Raw genomic sequence first — 24,747 nt, 5'->3', positions numbered from 1 at the left:
TAGACTAAGTTAATGATCAGAAGTATTTAAATGCTGTATTTTTGTAGAAAGGAAAGCTAAAAAGTAAGGATGCTTTTCAGCATAGAAAGACTGTCTACTGCATTTTATTTTTTTCAGCATTTTTAAGCTGTAAAGCTACTGAATAGAGCTGTAAAGCTGTATAGAGCTACTGTAACTGCATATTTTGAGAACTGCATCAAATTTTTCTCTTAAAGTGCAACTTGCCCTCGGTTTAAAAAGCAAAAGGAAAAAGGGGAGAAGAAGAAAGGGATGATGTACTTTAACAGCAACGGGAATGTCAGTTCCAGCTATAACATCATTAGAGAATAAAGCCAATTTAAAGATGTGTTACTGGAATATTATTTCCATCAAGTTCTGCTTCTGAAGTATGATGCATTTTATGAGCTTAGAATCATTCTTTATATAGTGTTTGTCATAAGAAAAGCATTGAAAAATTACATTTTTGTAGAAGCGTGCTTTGAGATTTAAGCCATGGAGAAATGTTAAGCAGTCCAAACAGACCAAGGACTATTAAATAAAAGGATAGTAGAAGAAATACAAAAAGAAGAGAAGTCTTCAAACAGGAAAATATTGATCTTTCTTTTGGGTTAAGAGGTAAGTTGGAGAAACTTTAAAATCTATGAGGTAAATATAGATATTTGTGGATTCATTTTACCAGATCCCACTGGTTTTACTGATTATTTTCAGGAATAGAAAAATGAATTGTAGTTAGCGTGATGCTACTTTACGTTCTTTTCAGAATAGCTGGACGCTTCTGCTAAATCAGTGAAGCTAAATTGCTGTAATTATTCTTTGGCATTTGAAGACCATAGTGAACGAGGAGGCTTGACTACTCTAGAATTCTTATTTCTGTGTYGCTGAACTCTTACAGATGTAACTTTGTTAAGAAGGTAACCTTTCCATTCATGTAAGCTGTAACAACGTGGGTACAACAGCAGCATTTGTTAACACGTGAAGCAGAAAGTACAAGGTCAGCTGATGCTTTTTGCTTAGGAAGGAAGRAACTGGTGAAAATGGGCATCAAGCAGCTTATCACTTCATTGAGATGTGGTGAGACATCTTATAAACGGGTGGAACAGTTTCCCTTTCAAACAAAGGGAAATTATGAAAGCACCTAATGAACAGAAGCAAATGTTTTGGAGGATTGAAGAYAACCAGGCTCCCTTTGACATTTCAGTTGCAGAAATACTGCTAGGTACCAGAGCCAGGCCCATTTACATTGGGCAGCAATCTTTCTTCCAGCTTTTTTGGTGATGAAGGAGGCTGAACTGCGTCCCAGCAGTTCTCCAGAGCTGCGGGCAGTGGCCTGCCCTCCCCTCCATGGGAAGGGAACTCTCAGTGTGCTGCCTTGACTGATGGGCTCAGCACACAGTTAACATCTGAGTAGCTCAGAGGTAGCCTACTGCATCTCTGACTTAGATGAGCAGATGTGCAGTGCTTGCATTTTTCTGTCATGTTCTTCTGTTAAAGGCTTTTTAAAGGTAAACGCTTTATTTTTATAGTTATAATGCAATGTTTAGTGTGAAGTTCCCCCCCCCCACAGAGTTGAGAGAGATGACATTCTCTTATGAAGATAGAGTATCAAAGTTATGTTCAGATAACCCCTGATATGTAACTTGTGTTTTGCTCAGAGAATGAGAATTAAATCTGGTGGGTGAGTCTTAGATGTACTCTTCAGAACATGTAATTGTAATAAAAGTTCTTTCTGAAGTTAAYGTCTGTCTCTTAAATGTCTTTGTATTCTACAAGCTTTGTTTTATGAAAACCTTAAAATGTTAGTATATTGTTTTTCTAGTGTGAGATCCCATGCTGCTTTTACTAAATAGACTTTATACTTGCCAAAGTGTTGGACAGCCAAAAATTTGACATCAAGATACTATGCACCCTAGTAAAGTATAAATATCCTCCACRTGCTTTTAGAAAATAGCTTGGTCTAGGTCTTTTGAAGATCAGATCGRCTCCTGTGGTCTTAATTGCATATCTGTATCTTTTTTTTTCCTAGTCATAGGAATGTAAATGTGGAATTTCATTGACCTTTTCTTATCTATGCTATTTGCCATTATATTTTAACAACACTCGAAATTCTAGCTTACTAAGATGTAAGGTTTTAGTATTTTGTATAAATGTGTGCATATTTTTCAGGTCCTTTTCTGCTCTTAAACTAGTTGGCATATCAGAAGGGGTCTCTTTTCTTTCACAGGTTTGAGAATTAATGAGTTAACTATATTCTAATATCAGTGAAGTATTTTTAATTTCTTGCAGTTGTATAATGCAAATTATATTTTAACTGTGTATGAGTAAAGATGCATTATAACTAATGATACTATGGTATGATACTGATCTCAAGTTGATCCTGGAGTCTGTGCTACTTTGCTGATTGTGCTAATGTCCTAGCCTACTTACTGGCATGTTTTCAAGAGTGTTATAGTTGGACACCTTATGATACAGTGAAAGACTGAAAGCAGTTGTTATTGATGCATTTTTAGATGTGTTGTTACAAAACCTGTCACATTTATAGTGTTTTCTTTGCTCATGAGAGTTAGACTCTCAGCTACATAGCATCCCGGGTATATATTGCCTAACTCGGATTGTATTGTTTTGAGCTGTTGTGGTGCTTGATTTAGCAGTTTTCAGTAGTGTTGCAACACAATTGGTAACAGTAGCTGTTGACTRTGAGATTAAGGTTTGAGTATTTTTGGCCTGATGCATGCAGTCTTGTGACATGTTCTTGATTTGGTGTGTGTATATATAAATATCCATATTTTAAAGTGCATGGTTATTTAAAACTATGGAGTCATAACTGAAGTAACCACAAAAAATTGCCAGTAGAAGGGATTATCATCATAGCTAATATTTTAGGGACTGAGACTTGCTTGTCAGAACTACTGAATCTGAAACTTTATGGTTCAATAAGGGGAAGAGAATGAGCAGCATGTTGCAATTCAGTAGGTTTAACAGTATATGTGTTTGCATGTGAACAAAATCTCAAGGTCGTATCTCTGCTAAAGGTTTGACTTGAACAAGGCCAACCATCTTACATGTTTGCAGCCAGGGAGGTTTTGTGACATACTTTGTGTGTCACAGCTAAAGTTTATATACCTGATATAATTTGTGAAGATTAGCATTCTAATGTTTCTTTTAGAATTTTAAGCTTAAATTGGATGGGAGAATAATACTTAAGGCTTGTTTTAAGAATATTTTTTCACACAAAAAGAGTAATTTTACTTGCAGTATCCCCAGCATCTCTACTGACTCGTAGGGAATTTTCATTTTTTTTCTTATTATTTTATATAATAATTTTAATATATTTTTAGCATTAGCTTATATTTGAACTGTCTGAGTAAGTGTACAAAAATAACCAATATATAGTGTATTACATACACTGTTGTAAATATGCCTTCCTCTCTGCATTCTACCTGATGGACTTCTCCTGGCAATAGGGGCATAGCAGTGTGCAGTTTTTCTGTTTTAGTACCATTTGGGTGGGAAATACCAATTTCAATTTTATCATGAGTAAGTTATATTGTATTTAAAGTGTCCGGGGATTATGATTCAGTATGTGAGATGATTTAGAATCCAGGAAATAGCACAGGGGAAGGAAAGCAGATAACTTCTGGTACTCTTTTAAGAGCACAGTTACAACCGTAGTTATAGCTTAATATTTTCTATGTAGAGAATACAGACCATTTTAAAAGAAACTAATAGAATTGTTTGTAAAATTAGCTTGGAAGTAGTTAACTCTGAACTACTCTTCAGCTGCTTTTGGAGTGGCTGTCTTTTTTTTTTTTTCGTCTTTTTTTGTAGCAAATTGTATCAGGTAATGATAGGAAAATTCCCTAAAACATTCTTGATAGTTTTATAGGAATAGCTTTATTGATACTGTCATGTTAATGGATATTATTAAAACAAATTAATTTTTTGATCAATTTTTCTGAATAAGATGCTTTTAGTATTTTTATGTAGATCTAACRTGCATTTTTCCATTTTTTTCTGACTTATGCAACTCAAGTATTTTGTACTAGGGAAAGAGAGGTCAAGTGTACAGCCGGAAGTTATCTTCTGTCCTGAGAGAGTGATGCTCTTGCATATCACTTTCTGTATGAAAGTTTAGGTTTTAAGCAGTTTTCCCTGAAAAGCATTGTTTGCTGCACTTTGTTTTAGGTTATAAGCAACCTTTAACACCTATCAATGCTTCTTTTGGTCCAAATTTTGATCATTGCCCAGAAAAGCTGAGTTACTTTGTTTTGCTGAAGTTTTAATTTTTGTTGCTTATTGTGGGGATAGGAATTAATTTGGGGTAGCATTTCTTATTGCACATTCTTAAAATTTCTCAATTAAGTTGCAYTGCAGAGGTGTTTATTCTTTGCTATGTGAGTAGTGTATTCTTACGCTCTTGAATTTTATTRGTTTCATAATTTAAATTTACTGCTAATTTATTTACTGCTATTAATAGTCAGTATTAGTATTCAAACTGTTCTTGCAGTCCAAAGAAAATAGTGGAAGCTAGTATTTCATGGGTAATAACTGAGATATCCAGTGCTGCCTCAGGATAGTTTCAATCCCTGTAATATATTCTTTTAATGTATTTTTAATGTGTCTGCTATCAAATAGAGGTAGTTAACAAGACCTTTTATTCATATGGTTTATAAACCTGGCTGGGTAGGTAAGCGAAATGGAGCTAGCTGCTAAGCACAACAGAATCCGTCTCTTAGGCGACGCAATGAATTAACTGTTCAGTCTCGGTCTTCCATGCAGGGAGGAGAGTGAGCAGCACGATGCAATTTAGTAAAATTACCCAAATTATTCATAAATGAACTGTAGGGTCTAGGGCTTGTACCCAATGACTTTGTCTCAAGGTAGATTTTTCTGTAGTGAAGCCATACCACTTTCATTAATCTTCTGTTGAACAGAAGGTAAAAAGGACATACCTTTCCTTTGGTACTCCCATAGATACCTTAGATAAGTAAAAATACTGGCAATTTAGTTACCAGTGAGGAAATTCCCTTCCTGATCTGGGGGAGTGAGAAGAACAGCAGGAACTGACCAAACAAATTGCATTTTGATCAAAACCAATTGACAGAATAGAGTTTGTATAGTTGGAAACCGACTGAGTTTTGAGGCAGGTGTTTGAGCACCCCTTCTGGCTGACCAGTCCGGTGGGACGGGCAGCGATTGCAACTCTTCAGAACAACACTGACTTTTTTTTTTTTTGAACTACTATAATGTGACCTTTTTTTCTCTACAAACTATAAATGAGAAAAAGTCCACTGAAGAGTCTCCTCAATTTAAGTATGATGGAGTATTCTGTTTTGCTACTGAGAGATTACACAAAGTTTTGACCTGTGTTTTATGTCTGTATGTTGCAATATAATCCATTTGTTCTCCAAGAAATAATGTAGATTGAGATTTGAAGTTTCTCATTATTTTTTTTCCATATTTTAAATGCTCCACCTTGTCTTTCTGTGGGGGAGGGGAAGAGGAGAAATCTTTCTATTTTTGTGTTGCTTGAAATTAAAGTTTCTTGTCTTCAACCTAATTATAACATTGAATCTGAATTTATTCCAATGAAACTTGAGTGGTTAGACTGTTGATAGCTTGCCTGGGTTTCATTTCTCCTCTCAATTTGATGAATGCCCATAGCTTTGTATATTTTAAGACCACCATGTGAAATCTATTGTCAAAGCTCCGTTCTGTTTTAAATAWTTTTTTAATGGTAATGTATTTGTGGAAATCTCTCTCTGGTGTCCTCACTTGATTATTGGACTTACGGGTACTTTATTAACAGAATAAAATCATTTATATTCTATTAAAAATACMAAATCTGTTATTGAGAAATACTTTTTATCTGGAACCAACAAGGAAAAGCTAAGAGCTACTCTTAAGCTWTTGAAAAATTCAATTTTTCAATTGAGGTGGTATTTCTTTGTCATATCATATTTCTCTTTGCATCCCCTCGCTAGAACGTCTAGACCTAAAGTGTAATTTTCTGTCATAATTATTGTGTCGTACTTTACAATGGACCTTTGTAATATGGAGTCTAATGGTCGATTGGTTTGTTTGGGTGTCTAAGATGCAAGATACAATCAATGTTACGTTCTGTGCTCTAGGTTTTTTGCAATTGATTTCAGTTGTTGAGTCTGATCTGAAGGAATATCATTACTCTGACACGAAATTGGATAAAGAAGCTATAAAAGATAGAAACTCATACCTTGAGTACCTACTATAACAATCTACAATATGATTTCTTTGGTCAAATCGTTTATTTGATCAACATCATAGCAGATGGTAACCCTATAAAGTATATTGTCTTGTTTATGAGAACATTAGACCCTGAGTCTGTTGAAATAAGTTTTAAATACTGTCTCCTTTATCTTCTACCACCAAGAACAGCAATTTTCAGTTTGATTGTAAAAGATTTTTTATTAGATGAACGTTTGGACCCRTTTTTTCAAAATGAATACATATGTTGAAGTAATGAGGCAGCAATATTTTTTTTTTCAGTTGTTCTCTTAAAAGACCCTTAAATGCTCTCAGTCCCGTTTAAAAAGTGAGGTTAAGCAAAAACCTTGAAACCGCTGCCGCGTGCAGCCTGCGGCGGCAGAAGGTGCCTCTGGCGGGCCGGGGGCTGCGCCCGCCCGCCGAATCCCCCAGGCAAGCGCGCGAGCCACCTCGAAAAGGTGGGGCCGGGCCAGGAGCTTGTTAGACTTCTGTCTTAGCTTTATTTTCCTTTTTCTTCCCTACTCCTGTGATTTCTTTTTTTGTTGTTTATTTTATTATCTCATGTTTTTCAATCTGTGCCGTTGGTGCGGAAAAACCACAAGGCAGTGCAAGAAGCAGAAGAGATTCCTTCCGCGCCGTCGCAGACGCGCGTGTCCCACGCCTGGCACAGGGACTGCTGGCAGCCCTGGGGCTGCGCTCGTGCCGCTGCTCCCGGGGACAGATGCCCGGGGGCGGCCGGAGCTCCGCTGTTCCCCTAGCCGGCTTTCGCAGCGAGGCCGCCGGGAGGGGGCTCCTGAAGGTGCCTACCCCTACTTCATGTGCAAGTTCCGGTTAAAGAGTACTTATAGATGTAAGCCTGTTCTTGGTTTGCAGGGGGGAAAAAAAGAAAGCCCCGTGATAAGGAGGAAAAAGACAGCTGGTAGAAAAGAACAGCAGTGTTCAATGTTCCTGACTCACCTGGCCCACTCTGCTGGTGGTGATGTTGTTGGGGTTTGTGTTTGAAGAACAAACTCAGGAGACTACKTAGAAACTAATTTTCCTTCCCATCTTAAAATGTTACATTTTATTTTAGAGTGGTTTCTTTAGACAGTGTATTTGCATAATACAAATGACTTCATAAAAATGACTTTTTTTTTTTAACTAAACATGCTTATTTAGCAGAACCTTTAAATAGGTTTAAATATGTCCCACTGATTTCAATTTTTAAATGAATAATGAGTTTTGCTGATTAGGGAGTCATACGTTCAAGCAGTCTGTACTTAAATCTCTATTGATATATTTCCTAAATAGGTTTTTATAATATACCATGCCTTAGATTTTCAGAAATGCTTTGTCTTGCATTAAGACATTTTTCTTAATTTTCTTTTCCTCCTCCTATCTGTTCCTTTTGAAACGAAAGCAATGGAAGACTTGTTATGATAATCACTGCATTACTGGCACTGTTGTTTCTGACAGAAAAGAGTCAGTTGTGCCAAAAGATTACTTTTGCCTTTGTCAGTGCCAGCCACGAGTTTTTACTCAGCTCCTGGATCAATTACAATGAAACAACAACAATGCTGTCAGCTGCAAAATGCAGCAAACTCGCACAAGTTGTTGGCTCATTTGTTTATTTATTTATCCATTTCTAAAGAGCATTCTCCAGCCTTGCGGATCTTTCCTGCAGTACACAAAAGGAGTCTGTAGTTTTTATCTGGCTGATTGTTGTGTTCTTTCAGTTTAACATGCCTTCTTCAGGCTGTCTTTGTTGCAACAGTGTTTTATAGCTTCATAAAATGCATTCCTTAAGGAAATAATGATTAGAATACTATTACTCCATAGGTAGCTATTTACATACCAGCTTACATTTTCTTTATTTTATTTTGTGATGTGACCAATCTAATGTATATGCATGAAAAAATTTATAGTTGCGGTAATTTAATAATAAAGCTTGGGGTTAAGGGTGTTTGTGTGGAGTAACTTGCACTTGGTTCTTATTTATGAATCGTGATGCTACAAAGCTTCATAAAGACTTTGTACTGTGCATCAAAACTATGAGAGAAGCCTGGGTGACAGGAGGCAGAAAGTAATCAGGGGAGTTCTGCAGGCCAAGGGGCATGAAAGTGCACCACTGAGAATGGAATTGATCCACCCTTAAAAATGAAAGAAAGTTCTGGCTATGCATGTAATCAGACTAATTACTGGAATAACAATTTTATCCGATATGAAAAGCTGTAAAAATCCAAATACTTTTTGTGATTAGTTGTTTTGAAGTGTTTTAAAAGATATTTTAACTAATTAATTTTGAATAAAGAGTAATTATTTTGTTGGAACAAAAGTTGGCAACAGTATTTCTAATTGAGCTAGGTAAWCTATTTTTTGGATATATATTCTTATGTATGTTGAGTTTAAAGAGCTCCTTATTTTCTCCTTCCCCTTTCTCTTTTGAGCTATAGCCTGCATTTGCATAAAGGGAACCGATTCTAAAAGAACCGTTAGAGTTGCCTTTTTTTTTTTTTTAATTCTCTATGAGTAGAGACAACACCACAAAACCTTTCCTCCTCCCCCCCCCCCAATGAAATATAAAGCATTCTATCTTGTCTTTTACATGACACTTACATGTCATGTAAAGAACCCGGTAGGAGAAATAGTTCGGCACTTCTTTCAATATTCAAGAAGACATGAAAACAAGGAGTAGATAACAACAACACATTTCACAGTATGTGCTGTAATATTCAGTGTTTAAGATGCAAGATAAATCAGGCCATGCAGAAAGCAAGCTACTGTGGTTGCATTTGTTTTGTTACTCAAGTTAATTTGCGGATTGTGTGGAGAAGGCAGTGCAAATGGACAAATCTTCTTGACTTTTTATGCTCCAGTTTTCAGCAGCTGCAGGCGTCCAGAGGAATAGGTTGCTTTGTAGCTTACTTCRTTAACTCAATCTTAACTTTTTGTTTTTAGAACTACTGCTTTTAAGTATGTGGAGGATATTAATGCTGAAATCAAATTCAGAGAACATTCTGCTTTTGCTGTCTTTTATTATAGGTCTGTACTTTTCTTTTTATTGCTAGGTATGGATGAGCGAACAGGTGCCACATCTTGGGGAGCAAGTGGTCAACCAAGTCCTTCATATGAATCTTCAAGGGTAAGGTTCCCACCCAATAATTAATGCTAAAAGTTTATGGGAATGTGCGATGAAAAGCAGATGATTTGGCAGTTTTTGAAGGGTAAGCTCCTCTTAAATAAACAGACTAGCATCTTTTAGAGGCTTTAATGACTTTAATATACTACAACAGTAATTCAGGTTTCTAAAGATTAAAAAAAAAAAGTAGTCATGAAAATAAACATACGTAACTGTATAGTTGAATGGTAGCATGCATTTTCTTCACTCTGTGGTCAGWAAACTGAAGTAGAAATCGTGTTACTTATTTAGGAACAGATTTATTGGCAAAGTGGAGGGAACTTGAGTCTCTCCATTAACATTACAGAGTCGAAGCATGTGCTGCGTCATGATGTTGGAGAGAGGCATCACTTGCTAAATACCCTCCTATCCTTGTTGTGGCTGCATCTATCCTGTTACTGATCTAAAGTTTTTAATAGCATCTAATATCATACAATAAACTCGGTAAAACTCAAATGTGAAAAAGCTTCCCCTTAATTAAATTCCTTTTCATCTACTTAGTTTTCTTTTTATGAATATCTACTTCCTAAGTCCCTGATTAATTAATCARAAATATATAGCATAACTGAGGAACATCGTTCTAATATTCTGTTTTGATTCAGTAGCCTGATGCCAGAGAGCTGTCAGCTCTTACAGCTCTGTGGCTTGCTTTTGCTGTGGAATGATGTGGGGGATCAGTGAGGTTGTGAGATTGTGGATCTTGTCCAGCTCGGTGGATATTGTCAAAACCTGTATCTGAATTTAGAGGCCAGTATTGGAATCATTAGATTCATCCTGGAATCTTAATTTTTTTCCCCTTTGATCATCAATAAATAAGCTATAATAAAAGGATAGAAGAACTTTTGGGGTTGTATTTGTCTGACAGCTGCAACGCAGAGATTAGGCATCCTTTTTAAACATCCTGCATAACTTGAGGCATGGAGCCCAGACTTCAGATATCTCAGTCTTGTCTCCTTTTGAAATGGAAACGTACTATGCAGTTCTTAGTTACTGATATTTTTACGAAGTGTATAGTGTTTTGACACTTACTCATTTCTGAAGTTGCTGRTCAATATTAATCAATCAGGACCTTACCTAACTGTAATCTGAGCTTGTTAGTCCTAGGCTGTGGGACTCTATTCATCACACACATTTGCAGGGAGAGGGTCAGCCAAGTGGAATTCCAAAAATGTGAAGTTGGAATGCCTGGGTGTTTTTATATTTTGTGTAAGGGTGTGTAAGTGTGTAACTAAAGTTCACAAGCAGGAAATTAAAAACTGGCCAAGAATCAACCTTCCACAAGTAATACCAAATAAAATTGATAAAGGTAGGTGTCGGTGCTCTAACAGAGATATCCAGAAGAGGGTATATGCATGGGAAGAGGCCAGTGGTGTTTGTGTGTTGTGAAGAGAAACAGAAGAACTGTAAGTATAAGTTTGGCTTGAGCTTTATGGAAGACTTCAGAAAACAGATGTTAAGTATTTGTCGGGTTCTCCCTGCAGCAATTGTAACTTTAGACTTAAAATAGCTTATAAAACTATGAATTTCACCTCCTAGCAAAATTTTCTTGCCGGATCATTATTATAGGACAGCTTTAGCTGAAGTCAGTTGTATTCTAGCCAAACTGAGCATCATCTTAAGAGCCAGTAGAATCTGTCCCAAGAATGTTATTCAAGTATTTCTTCCTTTGTTTTTTTTTTTTTTTTGTGTAAATGCAGAGCGTTTCTTTCCTTATGCAAGTAATTTGAGATGATATTGGAAGTTTATTCTGCAGTACCAATTATTTACTCTTTTTTTTAAAGAGACAGTGTATGAAAATCTGTATGCTCATTTACATTGAGCATGCTATTTTGATAGGTATTTACTAATTCAAGCTAAATATTGTTATAAACTACATTTAATTTTATGGATCGATGTTTTGATTTTTCAGAAGTTCAATAAATAGAAAATACTGATATATAGACTTTTATTTGTGGATGAGATTAATGATTTTATAGTACAGCTCTGTGTGCTTTGCTCTAAAATTTAGAACAGGAAAACACTGAGTAGTCATATATAAACTTTCTAAGTTTATAAACTAAAAATGAAATCATAAAGTTCACCTCTCCCTTCTTCCCCTAGCATAATGTTTTGTATGTGCTTGTTCCATTTTAAAATTGCTTTATTTCTTAAAGTGTTCATGTGCTTGTTCATGTAACTTTGATGTGGTAAAGTTTCCTTCACTTTAGGGATTTTTTTTTTTTGTCAAAAGGTAGCAGAAATCATGTGGAAAAAATAATCTAGTCTTAAATTCTACTGAAAGAGTCTCATTATAAGATGAATATTTTCAGATACCTACAGTACTTTGCTTAAYGGAAAACCTGTTAAGTGATGTAAATTTGCTGAGAGTCTTATGTTAGCACGGAACCTGATGTTAGACTGTCCACAAAGCTTCTCTGCGGGAATGCCCGTAGCTGTGAGCTCTTGGCTCCTTGGCCCCCAAAGCGTTCCTGATGGGCTTAGGGACCGACTAGTGGCTGACCGGAGCCCACTGTGCTTGCCTTAGAAAGGAGATGCAAGTCTCTAGCGCCAGCTGTTGAAAGGCWGCAGAACATCTGCACCTCTTTGGGTTCCTGGGGCATGTGGTCATCAGGCACAGAGGAGTAGTAAGATAGATTTGTCCTACATGGTTGGATTAGATAGTGTSGAATTGAAGTTAAGTGGATACCCGAAGGAATTCAGAGGATTTGGCCAGTGAATTTTGATCTTTGTTGGGGCCTTCATTGCACTTAGGTGGTGCATGAGGGAAAACCAGCAGCATTCTCTAGGGCTCTGTATTGAAAGACAGTTATCTGGAGTATCATTTAAATGATAACAATTTTCTTTTTTTAAAAAAATAATTCTAAAGTGTTTAAATAAATTCCTTTCCTTTTAAAGGATAATTCAAATGTTGTGTTTCCTCCAAAAGGTCATGAACACTAGAACTACATAGTCTGTRTATAGAATTAGTAATTGTTAAAAGATGCACATTAGTTCATTCCATGGCCACGTTTTTCTGCAAAAAGTAGAACAATTCTATACTGTATCGAAATCACTGGAAAAGCACTAGACTTCATATAGCAACCTAGATCAAGTTTGTATGCATACATTTTGAGCAAGACGTATTGCCATTTTTGTTATTTTTTTTTTCAACTAGTGAATAACTAGTGAAACACATTATGCTATTGACTCAAAGTCTGGCTGCTTTTTCGTACCCTGACCAGATCAGATGGCTGAGCATGCGGAAGAGCTAAAATGACGGGACAGGTCTATTAGAAGAGAATAGGCCAGTTCTCGGGAAGCAGAGCGTAAGAGTTTGTTTGCCTTTTGAGTTCCTAAACATGGCCTCGTGGTGACATATAGCCTTCAAAAAAAAGAAATTGTAATTCTTTCTTGTTAATGTGTTAAACATTTATCAAAATAAAGCTATGAAATCCATACTTTTTTCCCATAGATTTTGGTACAGAATGTTACTCTTGACCTAGTTGTTCTTACTAATTTACTTGCCTGTTTACAGGAAAATGGCAGCCTTCATGGAAAAAGCTCAGACCTCTCCACAGACATAGAAAAGTTGAAACCTCAAGAGGTACTACTTACTCTTCTTATATTGTGTGTGATGGGTTTTCTGTTTGTCTTTTTGTTTTGTTTTGTTGTTGTTATTTTTTTTTAATCTCCCTGCAGCCTGCCACTGGAATTCTCCTTTAAAAGTCACGATAAAGTGACAGAATCGGATAAGAGTTTAAATTATTGGAGGCACATAGGGAAAAGCAATTTTCAATGAAATAGAATTGAAATTTGATGGTAGTTAAGTACATATTTCTTCCAGGCTAATTAGATAAGACAGTAGAAGATGGGATAAAGGAGATCTTTCTTTCCCTCTTTTCCTTGCTCCCACCAAAACTCTGTTTAGCCATGTGTAGTTGATCTGATTGTGCCCAGTAACAATGCTGAAGTACAGGGCACGTACCTTGCTACCTTTGCCTGATGGACTCTCCTAGCTGATCCCAGCATATAGTGACACAGGAGATTTCCTGACCAGAGTCAACCTTGTGGTTACTGATAGGTTTGTTCTCTGCTAGTGGCGAAGTCTTCTGACTCTAGTTGTACAGTTGGCAACAGTAATGACTTAAACATTTTGCAGCAAAAACACTGACGTGATTGTTTTAAGCGTGGTGAGCAGTGATTTAACTATTTCTACCATGTTCCTGTGTTCTGAATAATAATAATTATTACCTATGCACTTCATAATTCAGTGTTGTTTTTTCATGAACACCTTTGTTTTACRTGCCAATTGTCTGTCTCTCCTATGCCACATTGAAGAATCATAACCTATTAGCCTCTGCTTGTACAGCAACTGTTACACATCTCTGATTAGTTCTTGTGCCCTTCCCTATCTCTTCTATTTATCTGGTATAACTGAGAGTTGGGATGATCACTGCTGGGTGCCAAGACTGTTCAAGACAAGAGTATGTCATCAATTTCTGCAATGGCATAATAATACTTTCATTATCTCTTCTTTTCTTATTCATTCCTAATAGTTGTCTTACGCTTTTTTTGACTGTCACTGAGCTCTGAAGTGATGCCTTTTTTTTTTTTTTTTTTTTTTTTTTTTTTTTTTTTTTTTTTTTTTTTTTTTTTTTTTTTTTTTTTTTTTTTTTTTTTTTTTTTTTTTTTTNAAAACCTCTGGAGAATAATACTACTTTTTTTTTTCTTATGGCTACAGTAGTTACTATTGTTGTCACTGCACGTTATTTCTTACCCTGTGTTTCTTTTGTGTTTATCTACACCAAATTGTATCTGTTACTTTATTGCTAATTTTTAAGAACACTCTTTGCAGAGCTTTACTGACATGTAGTTTTGATTGCTTAAAACTTTTTTATAATCAAAATTTTCCACTTCTTCGTGTACTCTGTCTTTTTGATATATTTATGGAAYAGTTGAGGAATGCTGATACTACTACAGTTCTTAGGGGAAATAGGGAAAGTGCACTGGTAACTTATGTTTACTCTGAAAAATGGCCATATAATCCTGTGCTTGGGGTGGAGTGTTTATTCATGTATTTTAATCTTTTGATCAATAATTCCACAAGAGATCCTTCTGTCATATCCCATAATACCTCATCAAAAGGTAAAATACTTTTATTTAATGCTGTTTTAAACTAACATCCAATTATGAAAACAATTATTTGAGAATCAYGGCAGGCCTAAGAAAACCTTATAAAAGAACTTTATTTTTTCATTACCTCATAAAGTTCAAAGTCATTCTAACACTGAAAGATCAGCAGGTATTTGTATCTCTAGAACTGGCTGTGATGATCTTAAATCTATGAAAAGTGCAAAAGCTCTGTTGCACAGGCCAAACTTTTTATTAGAAAAGTGAACCACTTAAATTCATCTATTATGGGAACTAGTTAAAAAGTAGGAAAGCTTTATTTTAGAGGAATAAATGAGGGATGGAAATAAGCAGGTCAGTGTGGAACTCTACAAAATGCTGATTTCTACCTTATTCTTGAGATTATTATTATTATGCTGAAGTCCATATACAAGACTTTCCAATTTTCTTTCTATTCTGGTGCTCGTTTTTCTTCCAGCTCTTCAGTCTTGCTTTTTCTTCTAAATGTGCAACTGTGGTGCTTTTTTTGATGGCAATCTTCTGAGTAGTGTATGCAAGTCCCTTCCTTATTTCAGTGATACGGAACTGAAGATACTTTTACCTGTAGTGATGATCCTTATACTGAAAGTGTAACYGGCTCTTTAGCATACGTTGCAGAGACCTATAAAGGTACTTTTTGAAAGTTTTGCTCTATTAGCGTCTTAGAAGCAAATTCTGAGGTGCTGAACCAAATAGCATTAGATGAGCCCAGTAACTTTCTCTATAGGTCTTGGAAGTTTTGTCTCTGTTGTGAGATGCTTCTGAACTTCTAGCTTTTCCACTTTCTGTGGGGGGTTGTAATTGACAGAAGAAAACTCATAACCTAGAAACAAGTTGGTATGATCACTTTTTGGGGAGATGAATGTTGTCCTTTAGGTAAAGATTTTTCTGCTGCAGTTTTTATTGCTGTGTGGATAATAGTTGTTTTTATTTTGTGAACAATACCGCTCTGTGAGGTTTTCTTCCATTGTTTTGGTTTTGTTATAATGTGTCTTTGCAATAAATGGAGCAAGTTTTTCGTCTGTTTGGATTTCTTTCTCCAAAAGAAGCAAATCTAAAAGTATTTTTTGTAAGACATTTCCTAGCTAGATAGCTTTTTTTCTTCAATAATAATTTTGACTGTAAAATACTTTGTGCATAAATTAGCAGAAATATCTTGCTTTCAGAAATGGGACTAAGTGCTGTAATTCTTTTCCAGCATATATACAGAATAAAAATGGAGTATGTAAATTCTGAGCTGATTTACCATAGAAACAATTTTCAGTATTGAGTATGCAGTTTATCTTTCTTTTCATCTACATAACTCTTCTATACTTGTACTAGAAGCTGGAGTTGGATGGATCAAGGTACCACTGCTAGATTTAGATGATACTATAACATCAGTCAAAAAGTTATGCCCTCTATGTATGTGAAATATTCAGACATGTATTTTAGAGGCAAAGTATTATACTTCATATGCCCATCCTATTCCTCCCTCCACGTTAGTAGTACTTTTAATTTGCAAAGAAGTCAAAAAATAGTAATGAGATAGCAGGTTTTGAAATAGTATTTTATACCTCTTAATCTCAGGTACATAACAAGAAAGGAAGCTGTTAAATAGCAAAACAAGACAAGAGGGACACAGAAATACAGTAAGTGTTATCAAGTCTGTTGTATTTGTGTCCTTTTTGTCCTTTTTTKGGGGGGGGAGGTTGGTGGTTATTCTGCTGGTTACTTGCTTTTCCTTATGTATTCTATAAGTAAGCAGATGATTCAGGGTGAAATCAAAGTCTTAATTAAATATCCCACATTCAGTGCGTAGGATTTTTCCCAAAATGAAGCTTATTTTTCAGTATTTTGATTTATGGGCAGCACTTCTCAAACAGGTTTCAAAATCTGAGCTCCAAATAATTTAGGTAGGCATCTAGGTATTATCTTTAAGCATTTGTTATTAGTGTGTTGGCCATACTTGCATTACTTTCTCTCCTGGTTTATAGAATCCTAGAATCAGTAAGGTTGGAAGGTACCTCTAGAGATCACCTAGTCCAACCTCCCTGCTCAGCAGGGTCACCTAGAGCATGGTAGACAGGGTTGCATCAAGGCGGGCCTTGGCTGTCTCCAGAGAAGGAGACTCCACAACCTCTCTGGGCAGCCTGGTCCAGTGCTCMGTCACYCTCACAGTGAAGAAATTCCCCCTCAYGTTCAGGCGGAACTTCCTGTGCTTCAATTTCTGCCCATTGCCTCTTGTCCTGTCACACGGGACAACTGAAAAGAACTTGTCCCTGTCCCCTTGACACCCTCCCTTCAGGTCTATACATTGATCAGATCCCCCCTCAGTCTTCTCTTCCCCAGGCTGAAGAGGCCCAGCTCTCGCAGCCGTTCCTCACAGGGCAGGTGCTCCAGCCCTCTGATCATCTTTGTAGCGCTATGTTGGATTCTCTCCAGTAGCTCCATGTCTCTCTTGTCCTGGGGAGCCCAGAACTGGGCACAGTGCTCAAGATGAGGCCTCCCCAGGGCTGAGTAAAGGGGCAGGTTCGCCTCCCTCGACCTGCTGGCAACAGTCTTCCCGATGCACCCCAGGCGACCATTGGCCTTCCTGGCCACAARGGCACATTGCTGGCTCATGGTCAATCTGTCATCCACCAGCACTCCCAGGTCCTTCTCTGCAGAGCTGCTYTCCAGAAGKTCAGCCCCCAGCTTGTACTGGTGTCTAAGGTTATTTCTCCCTAGGTGCAGGAGCCTGCACTTGCCCTTGTTGAACTTCATGAGGTTCCTCTCTGCCCAGCTCTCCGGCCTGCCCAGGTCTCTCTGAATGGCAGCACAGTCCTCAGGTGTGTCAGTCACTCCTCCCAGCTTGGTATCATCAGCAAACTTGCTGAGGAGGCGCTCTGTCCCCTCATCCAGGTCACTGATGAAGAAGTTGAACAGGATGGGACCCAGTACTGAGCCCTGGAGAACTCCACTAGCCACAGGCCTCCAACTAGACTCCACGCCACTGATGACGACCCTCTGAGCTCTGCCTTTCAGCCAGTTCTCAATCCACTGTCCACTCGTCTAACCCATGCTTCCTGAGCTTCTCTAGGAGGATGTTATGGGAGACAGTGTCAAAAGCCTTGCTGAAGTGGATGCCCAACATCCACTGCTCTGCCCTCATCTACCCAGCCAGTCATTCCATCATAGAAGGCTATCAGATTGGTTAAGCAGGATTTCCCCTTGGTGAATCCATGGTGGCTGCTCCTGATCACCTTCTTTTCCTCTGTATGTCTGGAGATGACATCCAGAAGGAGCTGTTCCATCACCTTTTCAGGGATGGAGGTGAGGCTGACCAGCCTACAGTTGCCTGGGTCCTCTTTCTTGCCCTTTTTGAAGACTGTAGTGACATTGGCTTTCTTCCAGTCCTCAGGCACCTCTCCAGTTCTCCAGGACCTTTCAAAGATGATTGAGWGTGGCCTGGCAACAATATCCACCAGCTCCCTCAGTACCTGTGCGTGTATCCCATTCAGGCCCGTGGATTTGTGGATGTAGTTTAGTTGAGAACTAGAAAAATCTATTTTCAGTGATATAAACAGTAGCTTCTTATTGAAACTTCCTGTGATACTGAAATTAGCATTGCAATATGCTTACAAATCAGTTTCCTTTGTGGTCAATGAAATGTCCTATTTCGTATCATATTGTATCTCTCTCATACGATTTGAGAGAGATGTAACTGGCCATTTGGTTTAGCTGTTTAAAATCAGATTTGTCATTCATCATTCATCAAAGAAAGAAATTTATAACTAGAGAAAACAGTGATTATTGAACAAAGAATTCCTTTTGAAATATATTGTGTCCTCCTGCCCTTCCCCTTCCAAAACTTTACAAGGTAAAAACTATATCATGTTTTTGTTGGTTTCATATGCTATTACTGGACACCTAGCATTCATCTGTTTCAACTTCAATGTTGAAATAACTAACCARTATTTTTTAGAGCTATATTACAGAGTATGTAACTTATAGTGGTACTTGAAGGGTTTTGGGGAAGGTCTCCGAACTTTTCCCAATAACACCTGAAATTTAGGGCAATACTACACTTTCCCTTCCCACTCCCAAGTAGCAGGTATCTGAGTATAGGATATATAAAACTATGTTTCTGTCTTTAGAATATTRTAATTGAAGATTAAAAATTGCCAATAGTGAAAGGGAATCAGAATTAAAACTAGGAATTACATAGCTCCTTGTCTTTGTGTAATTAGGTAATATCCATCAGGTTACTGCCTGCATGCCTCAGTTTAATAAAAGTTCGTTTGCACTGGAGACCTGGGTTGGAATGAGCGCCTGTTACTTCTCAGCACTCTGGGAGGTGGCATACGTAGAGCCTGTGCTTTCCTGGCACTTCAATGAGGCTGAGCATGGTCTCTTAGCTTKTGTGTTGTAGCAGGCAAAAGATAAATAATACGGGTATAATGATCAAAGACGTGGTTTTTTCCCTGTTTTTTCATTTCTTGTCTTGGAAGCCAGGGTGATCTTGTATTTGATCTCCACTAGATCCGTGTGTAATACCATCTGTTAGATGGTATTCTTATATCAGGGAAGAGCAGGTCACTGGATAAATTCTCGACAGTGCTAGGTGGGAGAGATTAGTTATTGAAGAAGTTACTTTTCATTAAAATTTTTGTTCATTTTGTCAATTGGTTGACTTTTCTTCTTGTTGTGTAGAGAGATTTATCCATTGTTCATTAATTATGTAAAGTCACAAACTTACTTACTCCGTAATTCCCCGTTACGTCTCGGGAAAGCATCTGGGTATGTCCTTGTGGTCCATAGAACCGGGAAATACTGTAAAGAACAGTTGTAGTTGCRGTGTCTGAGGTAGCAGTCTCTATATAAATAACTTAAAAATGAATTGTAAGACTTAACTTGTTTTGTTCTTGTGAACTTGACTGCCAGTTTGTAAAATTATTCAAATTGTATGAACCAGTTTATTTTGAAGTGATAGTCTGAATTCTTAAAGCAGACAGGTAGAACTCTCTTCCATTAGTACTTCTTGTCAGAAGTATACTTCGGAAAATACTGATTTTCCTGACTGACTTTCATGTGTGGGGTGTGTGTTTTCTTTCTTTTTTTTTTTCTTTTTTTTTTTTCTTTTCCCTTTTTAAAACTGTATTTCCAGGGTGACTTATCTCTTTTCTGGATTTTCTGGGACCCATTCCAGATGATAGTTTCTTGCTTGTACTCTTCTCTGGATTAATTTTTAATTTACCTTCATTCTTCTAGGGTACTTTCTTAGCTTGGGTGTTCAGTAGAGCTAGCCTGGCTTTGGCTCTGAACTCTTTCCTCTGGGAGCCATTAACAAGTGTGTAGACCCAAGGATTGACTCTCTGTCCTTTTTGCTTCTTCCCCCATTATTTTTTCTCTGTTTGTCTTTGAGTCTCAGATCAGTTTGGAGGGACAGATAATCCAAACTAAAGTTGTTTTCAGCAGTAGATTTACTGTTGTTGATTTAACTATTAGTCTAAACAAATGATTATGCATAATTCATAGAATCATAACATAATTTGTGTTGGAAGGAATCTCAGGATTCCTAGATTTTATTCTCTATATAGGGTCAGCTAAACTATAAGACTCAAGAAATCAGAAGCAGTATTCATTAAATTTAATCCTTTAGTCTGTAGTCATGTCAACTGTAACTGAAGTCTTTTTTTTTTTTTTTAGTGGTATTTTAATTTTAATGTCTTAAGCTTAATGGAGATAACTGAGATGTTAAATCTGGTGTAATTTGCTAACATGCAAAAACCCACCTGCTAGTCTGGCTGTTCAGGTATGAGCCACAACTTGATCTGATTTTGGTCACCACTCAGCAACTTGTGTAGGAGAGGGGTTGGATGATAAGGGAGGAGAAACAAAAAATATTGTTTTCTCTAATTTAGTAGACTTGAGTCTACTCAGTAAAAGGTATCTACTCAAATAAAAGGTTGAACTATAATAACCCTATGGGAAGAAATTATTCCATGAAGTTAGTAAGTGCATGGGAAATAGATGTTCTTGTGCTGCCTTAAAATTGTAAAGTAGTTGCAGCGCGTCATCCATTTTTGAAAGTTTACAGTGAAGTGGAATTGAGATTTTATGGTTATAAAAGAAACTAGCTTCCTTGAGCTTGGGTGAAGAGTATGGTTTTGCTTACGCATGAACAAATTCTAGTCTGAATAAAGAAAACATTTACTAAAGGATAATAGTTTTATGTTACTGAAGTATAAGTAAAGGGGAGAGGATGGATCCTACAGGAGCCATGCGTGTCTGAATTCTCCTTTTTCAAGGAGACTTGAGCTACTTGTTAGTCTGCTTTCTGTAAGTGAATCTGAATAATCTATTTTAGCCTATCCTTTAGCAGTTTGAATTAAGTTTTCACCTGCATCTGAATCATGAAGTACTGACCTTACTGAAACCGRTGACAGCTTCTGTTGAATGATAGCAATGACAGCAGTTCACTCAAAATATACAACTGGCTTGGATAAAAGGGGATATAGAGCCATATGGCTTCAGGAAATAGTGCAATGAAACAGGATAGGAACAGGGAGCCAGGACATGCTCTTTTTGTTCAACTCTCAGATCAGTTCTATGATTGACTTAAACCAAAACATTAGAACTTTAATGGTCAGTGAAAGACAGTTTTATTTTGTAAAATGGGGCACAGAGTCGTGCCAAGCCTGCACTTACAGGTTAGTAGAATAAACAAGCTAGCAGGATTGTGATTTCCCTGTTTGTTTTCTATTCTCTCTTTTAGGACTTCTAGAACAGTAAATTTTATAAGATAATTCTTTTTTGTCCTGTATGTTACTATATATGATTTTGTGAATAACTTCAGCTTTTCATTGGTTCAGCTGTATGGCATGCTTGTGCCAGGGAAACCTTCCTGATGTGTATGAAGTTTAAATCACTTGGACACATGGGGTGTCTTATCTGGCCAAGATGCATCAAGGGAATGAAAAATGTTGCATTTGTTGATTCTTTTAATTGATGGACTTCATTTATTGAAATTTTTAGAGACTGTCACTCTAATCCAATGAAATGTCTGATAAATAGACTGTTAGAGCATTCAGCTTTGAGAGTGTCTACATCACACTGTTAAATTGCAGCACTAATTAGTAATAGTTTTTCAGTTGTTTCATGTCAGGCCTAAAGAAATTATAATACTTTCGCTTTTGTTTGCAGATATATCAGATTTTGTCTTTCTGAACAAGAATATGCAATGAGACTGAAGTCCAGGGAGAGGCCTATTGCAGTGGAACAGTTAGCCCTTCATTAAACTTAATACGGGGCTATAACAAAAAAAACAAAAAAAACCCCAAACAAACAAAAAAAGGCTTTGTCTGTCTTGGAGAATGTTCCAAATTCTTTCACACCTAGTACAAATGTGAACCAGAACGAACAAAGTGGTTTTGAGTTTATAGCTATGGCATCCAGGCAATTATATCTGAAACCAGTTTTCATTCTGTAAACATAACCCCCCCCCCAACTCTCTGAGCTATAGTCGCTTTGTAATAAAGTGCACAGAACAGAAACTAACTCCTATTTTCAGACCTTTTGCCTGTTATTTTCTACCTGCTCAGGTTGTACCGTCTGTGTGCAAATCCATTGGTATGCTTGCTGGGGAGCAAATGTGGGTAGGAATAAGAGGATGTGCGCTGAGCATGAAGCGTCTCCTTCCAGCCTCGCCGCGTGAAAGCTGTCTCGCAGGCAGTGCTAAGTAGCAATCTTCCAAAGGTTTTGGAAGCCCGTGTGTGCTCTGAAGTATGATATGATTACACATAAAATAATCAACTTCTTCAAGTAGAGTGAGGTCAGAGTATAAATCATTAAATAATCCTCCCTGAGAGAGAGAATAACTTTGAGCATAGCTAGTTGGCTCCTGTTCCACTCTGGTTGGTGGCTGTAATCAATCCCGTTATGTTAGTGTCCTTTCAGAGGCAAGTACATAATTTTCAAGATTGCCATGAATTGGAATTTCCTTCCTTTCTCAGAAATAAAGGATGCACTCGAACCATAACCTACACTTTCTTCTTTCACTGTTGGAAAGCATGTGTTCTTGAGTATTCTATAAATTTGAAGCATAGTTCTGATAGAAGTTTCTGTGCTTTCCACTGCTTTTTTTCCCTTTGTTATCAGGTACTAGCTCGAGTGCCAACTGTGCATGGTGTTTTCCCTTTGCTACTCAGTCGTATAGGTGGCACAGACCTTTCAATAAAGCATTGCCCTTTGTTTGCTTTGCAGGCAAAGGCTTTTTAAGCCCATGCTCTGCTGTATTCTCCTTCGAACAGCTAATGTATGTTTGCACTATCGTATTTGGTAAATACTTTTTTAAACCTTAATTATGCTGTTAGAAGCTTCCAAAAGCTGTTTTAGAAGCTATTTGAAACTTCTAAAGTTTTCATCTGTGATCAGTTAAAGCTCTTTCCAGCAGAACTTTATAGCATTTGTTATGCAAGTTAACAAGACAGATGCAAGAAGAAGAAATGACATCAGGAATGCAACTTTATTTGAAGCACAGCTTAAATGTGAAGCATGCCCTGAAATAACACTCTAATTTAAAGTATTGTCCTTGGAGCTCTTCTAGTTTTGCTTGATTTCCTTTTGTAAAGTGGAAAAGAAGCTTAAGTCAAGATCGTGCGTGTTTTAACTTACTTTGTATTCATTTAGTGTGGGTGTGTTGTATGTGGGAATCATCCCCAGATTTCTTATGCTAAAGAAAACCCTATTGCTTGAGCTGATAGTTCATAACTCATCACTAACTCATCTGAATAAGTGGTGACAATGAACAAAATGCCTGGCACAATCAGGAATTGAGCTAATGTATAGAATTATTTCTATCTGGAGTGCTCACATGTGCATTAGTACATTTTTTTTTCCTCGTATAGTAAATTTTCAAATGTTTTATGGCTTTTAGTATTGTGAAAGACTACTTAGAACGTTAGTCAGCTCTACGCAAATCAACTGCTTTACCTATAAAGATATAACTTTGCTGCAGTAATTAGATACAAGTGTACTCTGGGAGAGAAACTGAGATAATACATGGGAAAAAAAAAAGCAGTGTAAAGAATTACTTGAAGGAATTTGGACAGCGGAAGGGGCAGCGGTGCTTTTGGGGTGAACTATCCACCCCCTCCTTTAATTCCTCAGCCCTTTTGGTGAAAGGAAAAATATACACTATTACCTTGGGGGGTGGGTGAGGAAGGGAGCATTAGTAATCCTGTACTTTTGGTAGATTGTATTTCATGATGCATGGCTGCATGTGAAATGAGTTTTACTGAGGTTATATTTTCAGTAGTTTTATTACTTATTTTGTAAAGCAAGATCTCTCTGATGCAATTTTCTCAAGCTTGTCTAGGCACTGCTTCTCGAATCTCTGTGATATGATATGTTTTATCATTGATAGTGTCCTTTCTAGTTTCTTTCTTTTAAAAATAAAGTCCAGTTTAAGTACTGTCTCAGGGAAAAAGTTTCCACATCAACAGGAAAAAATTAGTACAAGCAAAGAGCCCAATAGGAAACTAACCACTTAGCTTTGTTCTTTAGGCTCTTCATGTGCAAATTTTTGCTTTTGTATTCAGCAGATTTGATTTCTTTTTTATTTCATTTCAATGTAAAAATAAACCGCATGTGGTGACCTTAGCTAGGAGCCGCTCCGTTTCCTCGGCAGCTGCTGCTACATGCTGCTTGTCTGACAGCCGGGGCCGGGTGCCGGTTACCCCAGGACACCCTCGTGGTCATAAGCGAGTTGTAAATGTCACTAAGATTGGTTCTGGATGCCTGTCACGCGTGCAGCCCTGATTCTGAAGTAGATAAAGTGAGCCAAAGATTCACTGGGGAGCTGGGACTCCCAGAAGATTACTTTTAGAGCACAGAAGCAGAAGGAGTTGTGACATGCATCCGTAAGCAGTTGTGCTGATTTGACGATTATTTAGCCCTCAGTTAGTAGCCCTTTGGCTGAACTGACAGCATGCCTGCAAAGATGGGGAGGCCTGTTTCAGCCCCGTTAATGCTGTCTTGAATGGAGCCTGCAGTCCGAAAAATGATAAATGTTCGGCAATTTGATTTTATAGTCCCTGGGGATTTGGGGTGATTTCTGGTAGCAGTGAGCCTGACCAAACTCTCCCTTATAGTGGAGGCTCTATTTGGGCCTCCACATTAAGTTTTTTTTTTTGTGTTTTTTTTTTTTTTTTTTCTTTTTTTCTTTTTGTTTTCGTTTT

At 37.3% G+C, this 24,747-nt stretch overlaps 1 protein-coding gene across 6 annotated transcripts in view; it reads left to right on the top strand.

The window, feature by feature from the left end:
* Positions 1-24,747, top strand: part of TCF12 (transcription factor 12) — a 180,098-nt gene that overhangs the window by 39,073 nt on the left and 116,278 nt on the right. For all 6 annotated transcript variants that reach the window (XM_085303359.1, XM_085303358.1, XM_085303357.1 and 3 more), the window contains exons 2-3: positions 9,288-9,361; positions 12,912-12,980. In XM_085303359.1, the coding sequence (XP_085159485.1) occupies positions 9,288-9,361; positions 12,912-12,980 (143 nt within the window). The remainder of the gene's footprint in view (positions 1-9,287; positions 9,362-12,911; positions 12,981-24,747) is intronic.

This window comes from Rhea americana, unplaced genomic scaffold, assembly GCF_003343005.1.
Source record: "Rhea americana isolate MKP2758 unplaced genomic scaffold, rheAme1 scaffold_2, whole genome shotgun sequence".
Taxonomy (NCBI): Eukaryota; Metazoa; Chordata; class Aves; order Rheiformes; family Rheidae; genus Rhea; species Rhea americana.
This window is presented reverse-complemented; position numbering and strand designations above follow the sequence as displayed.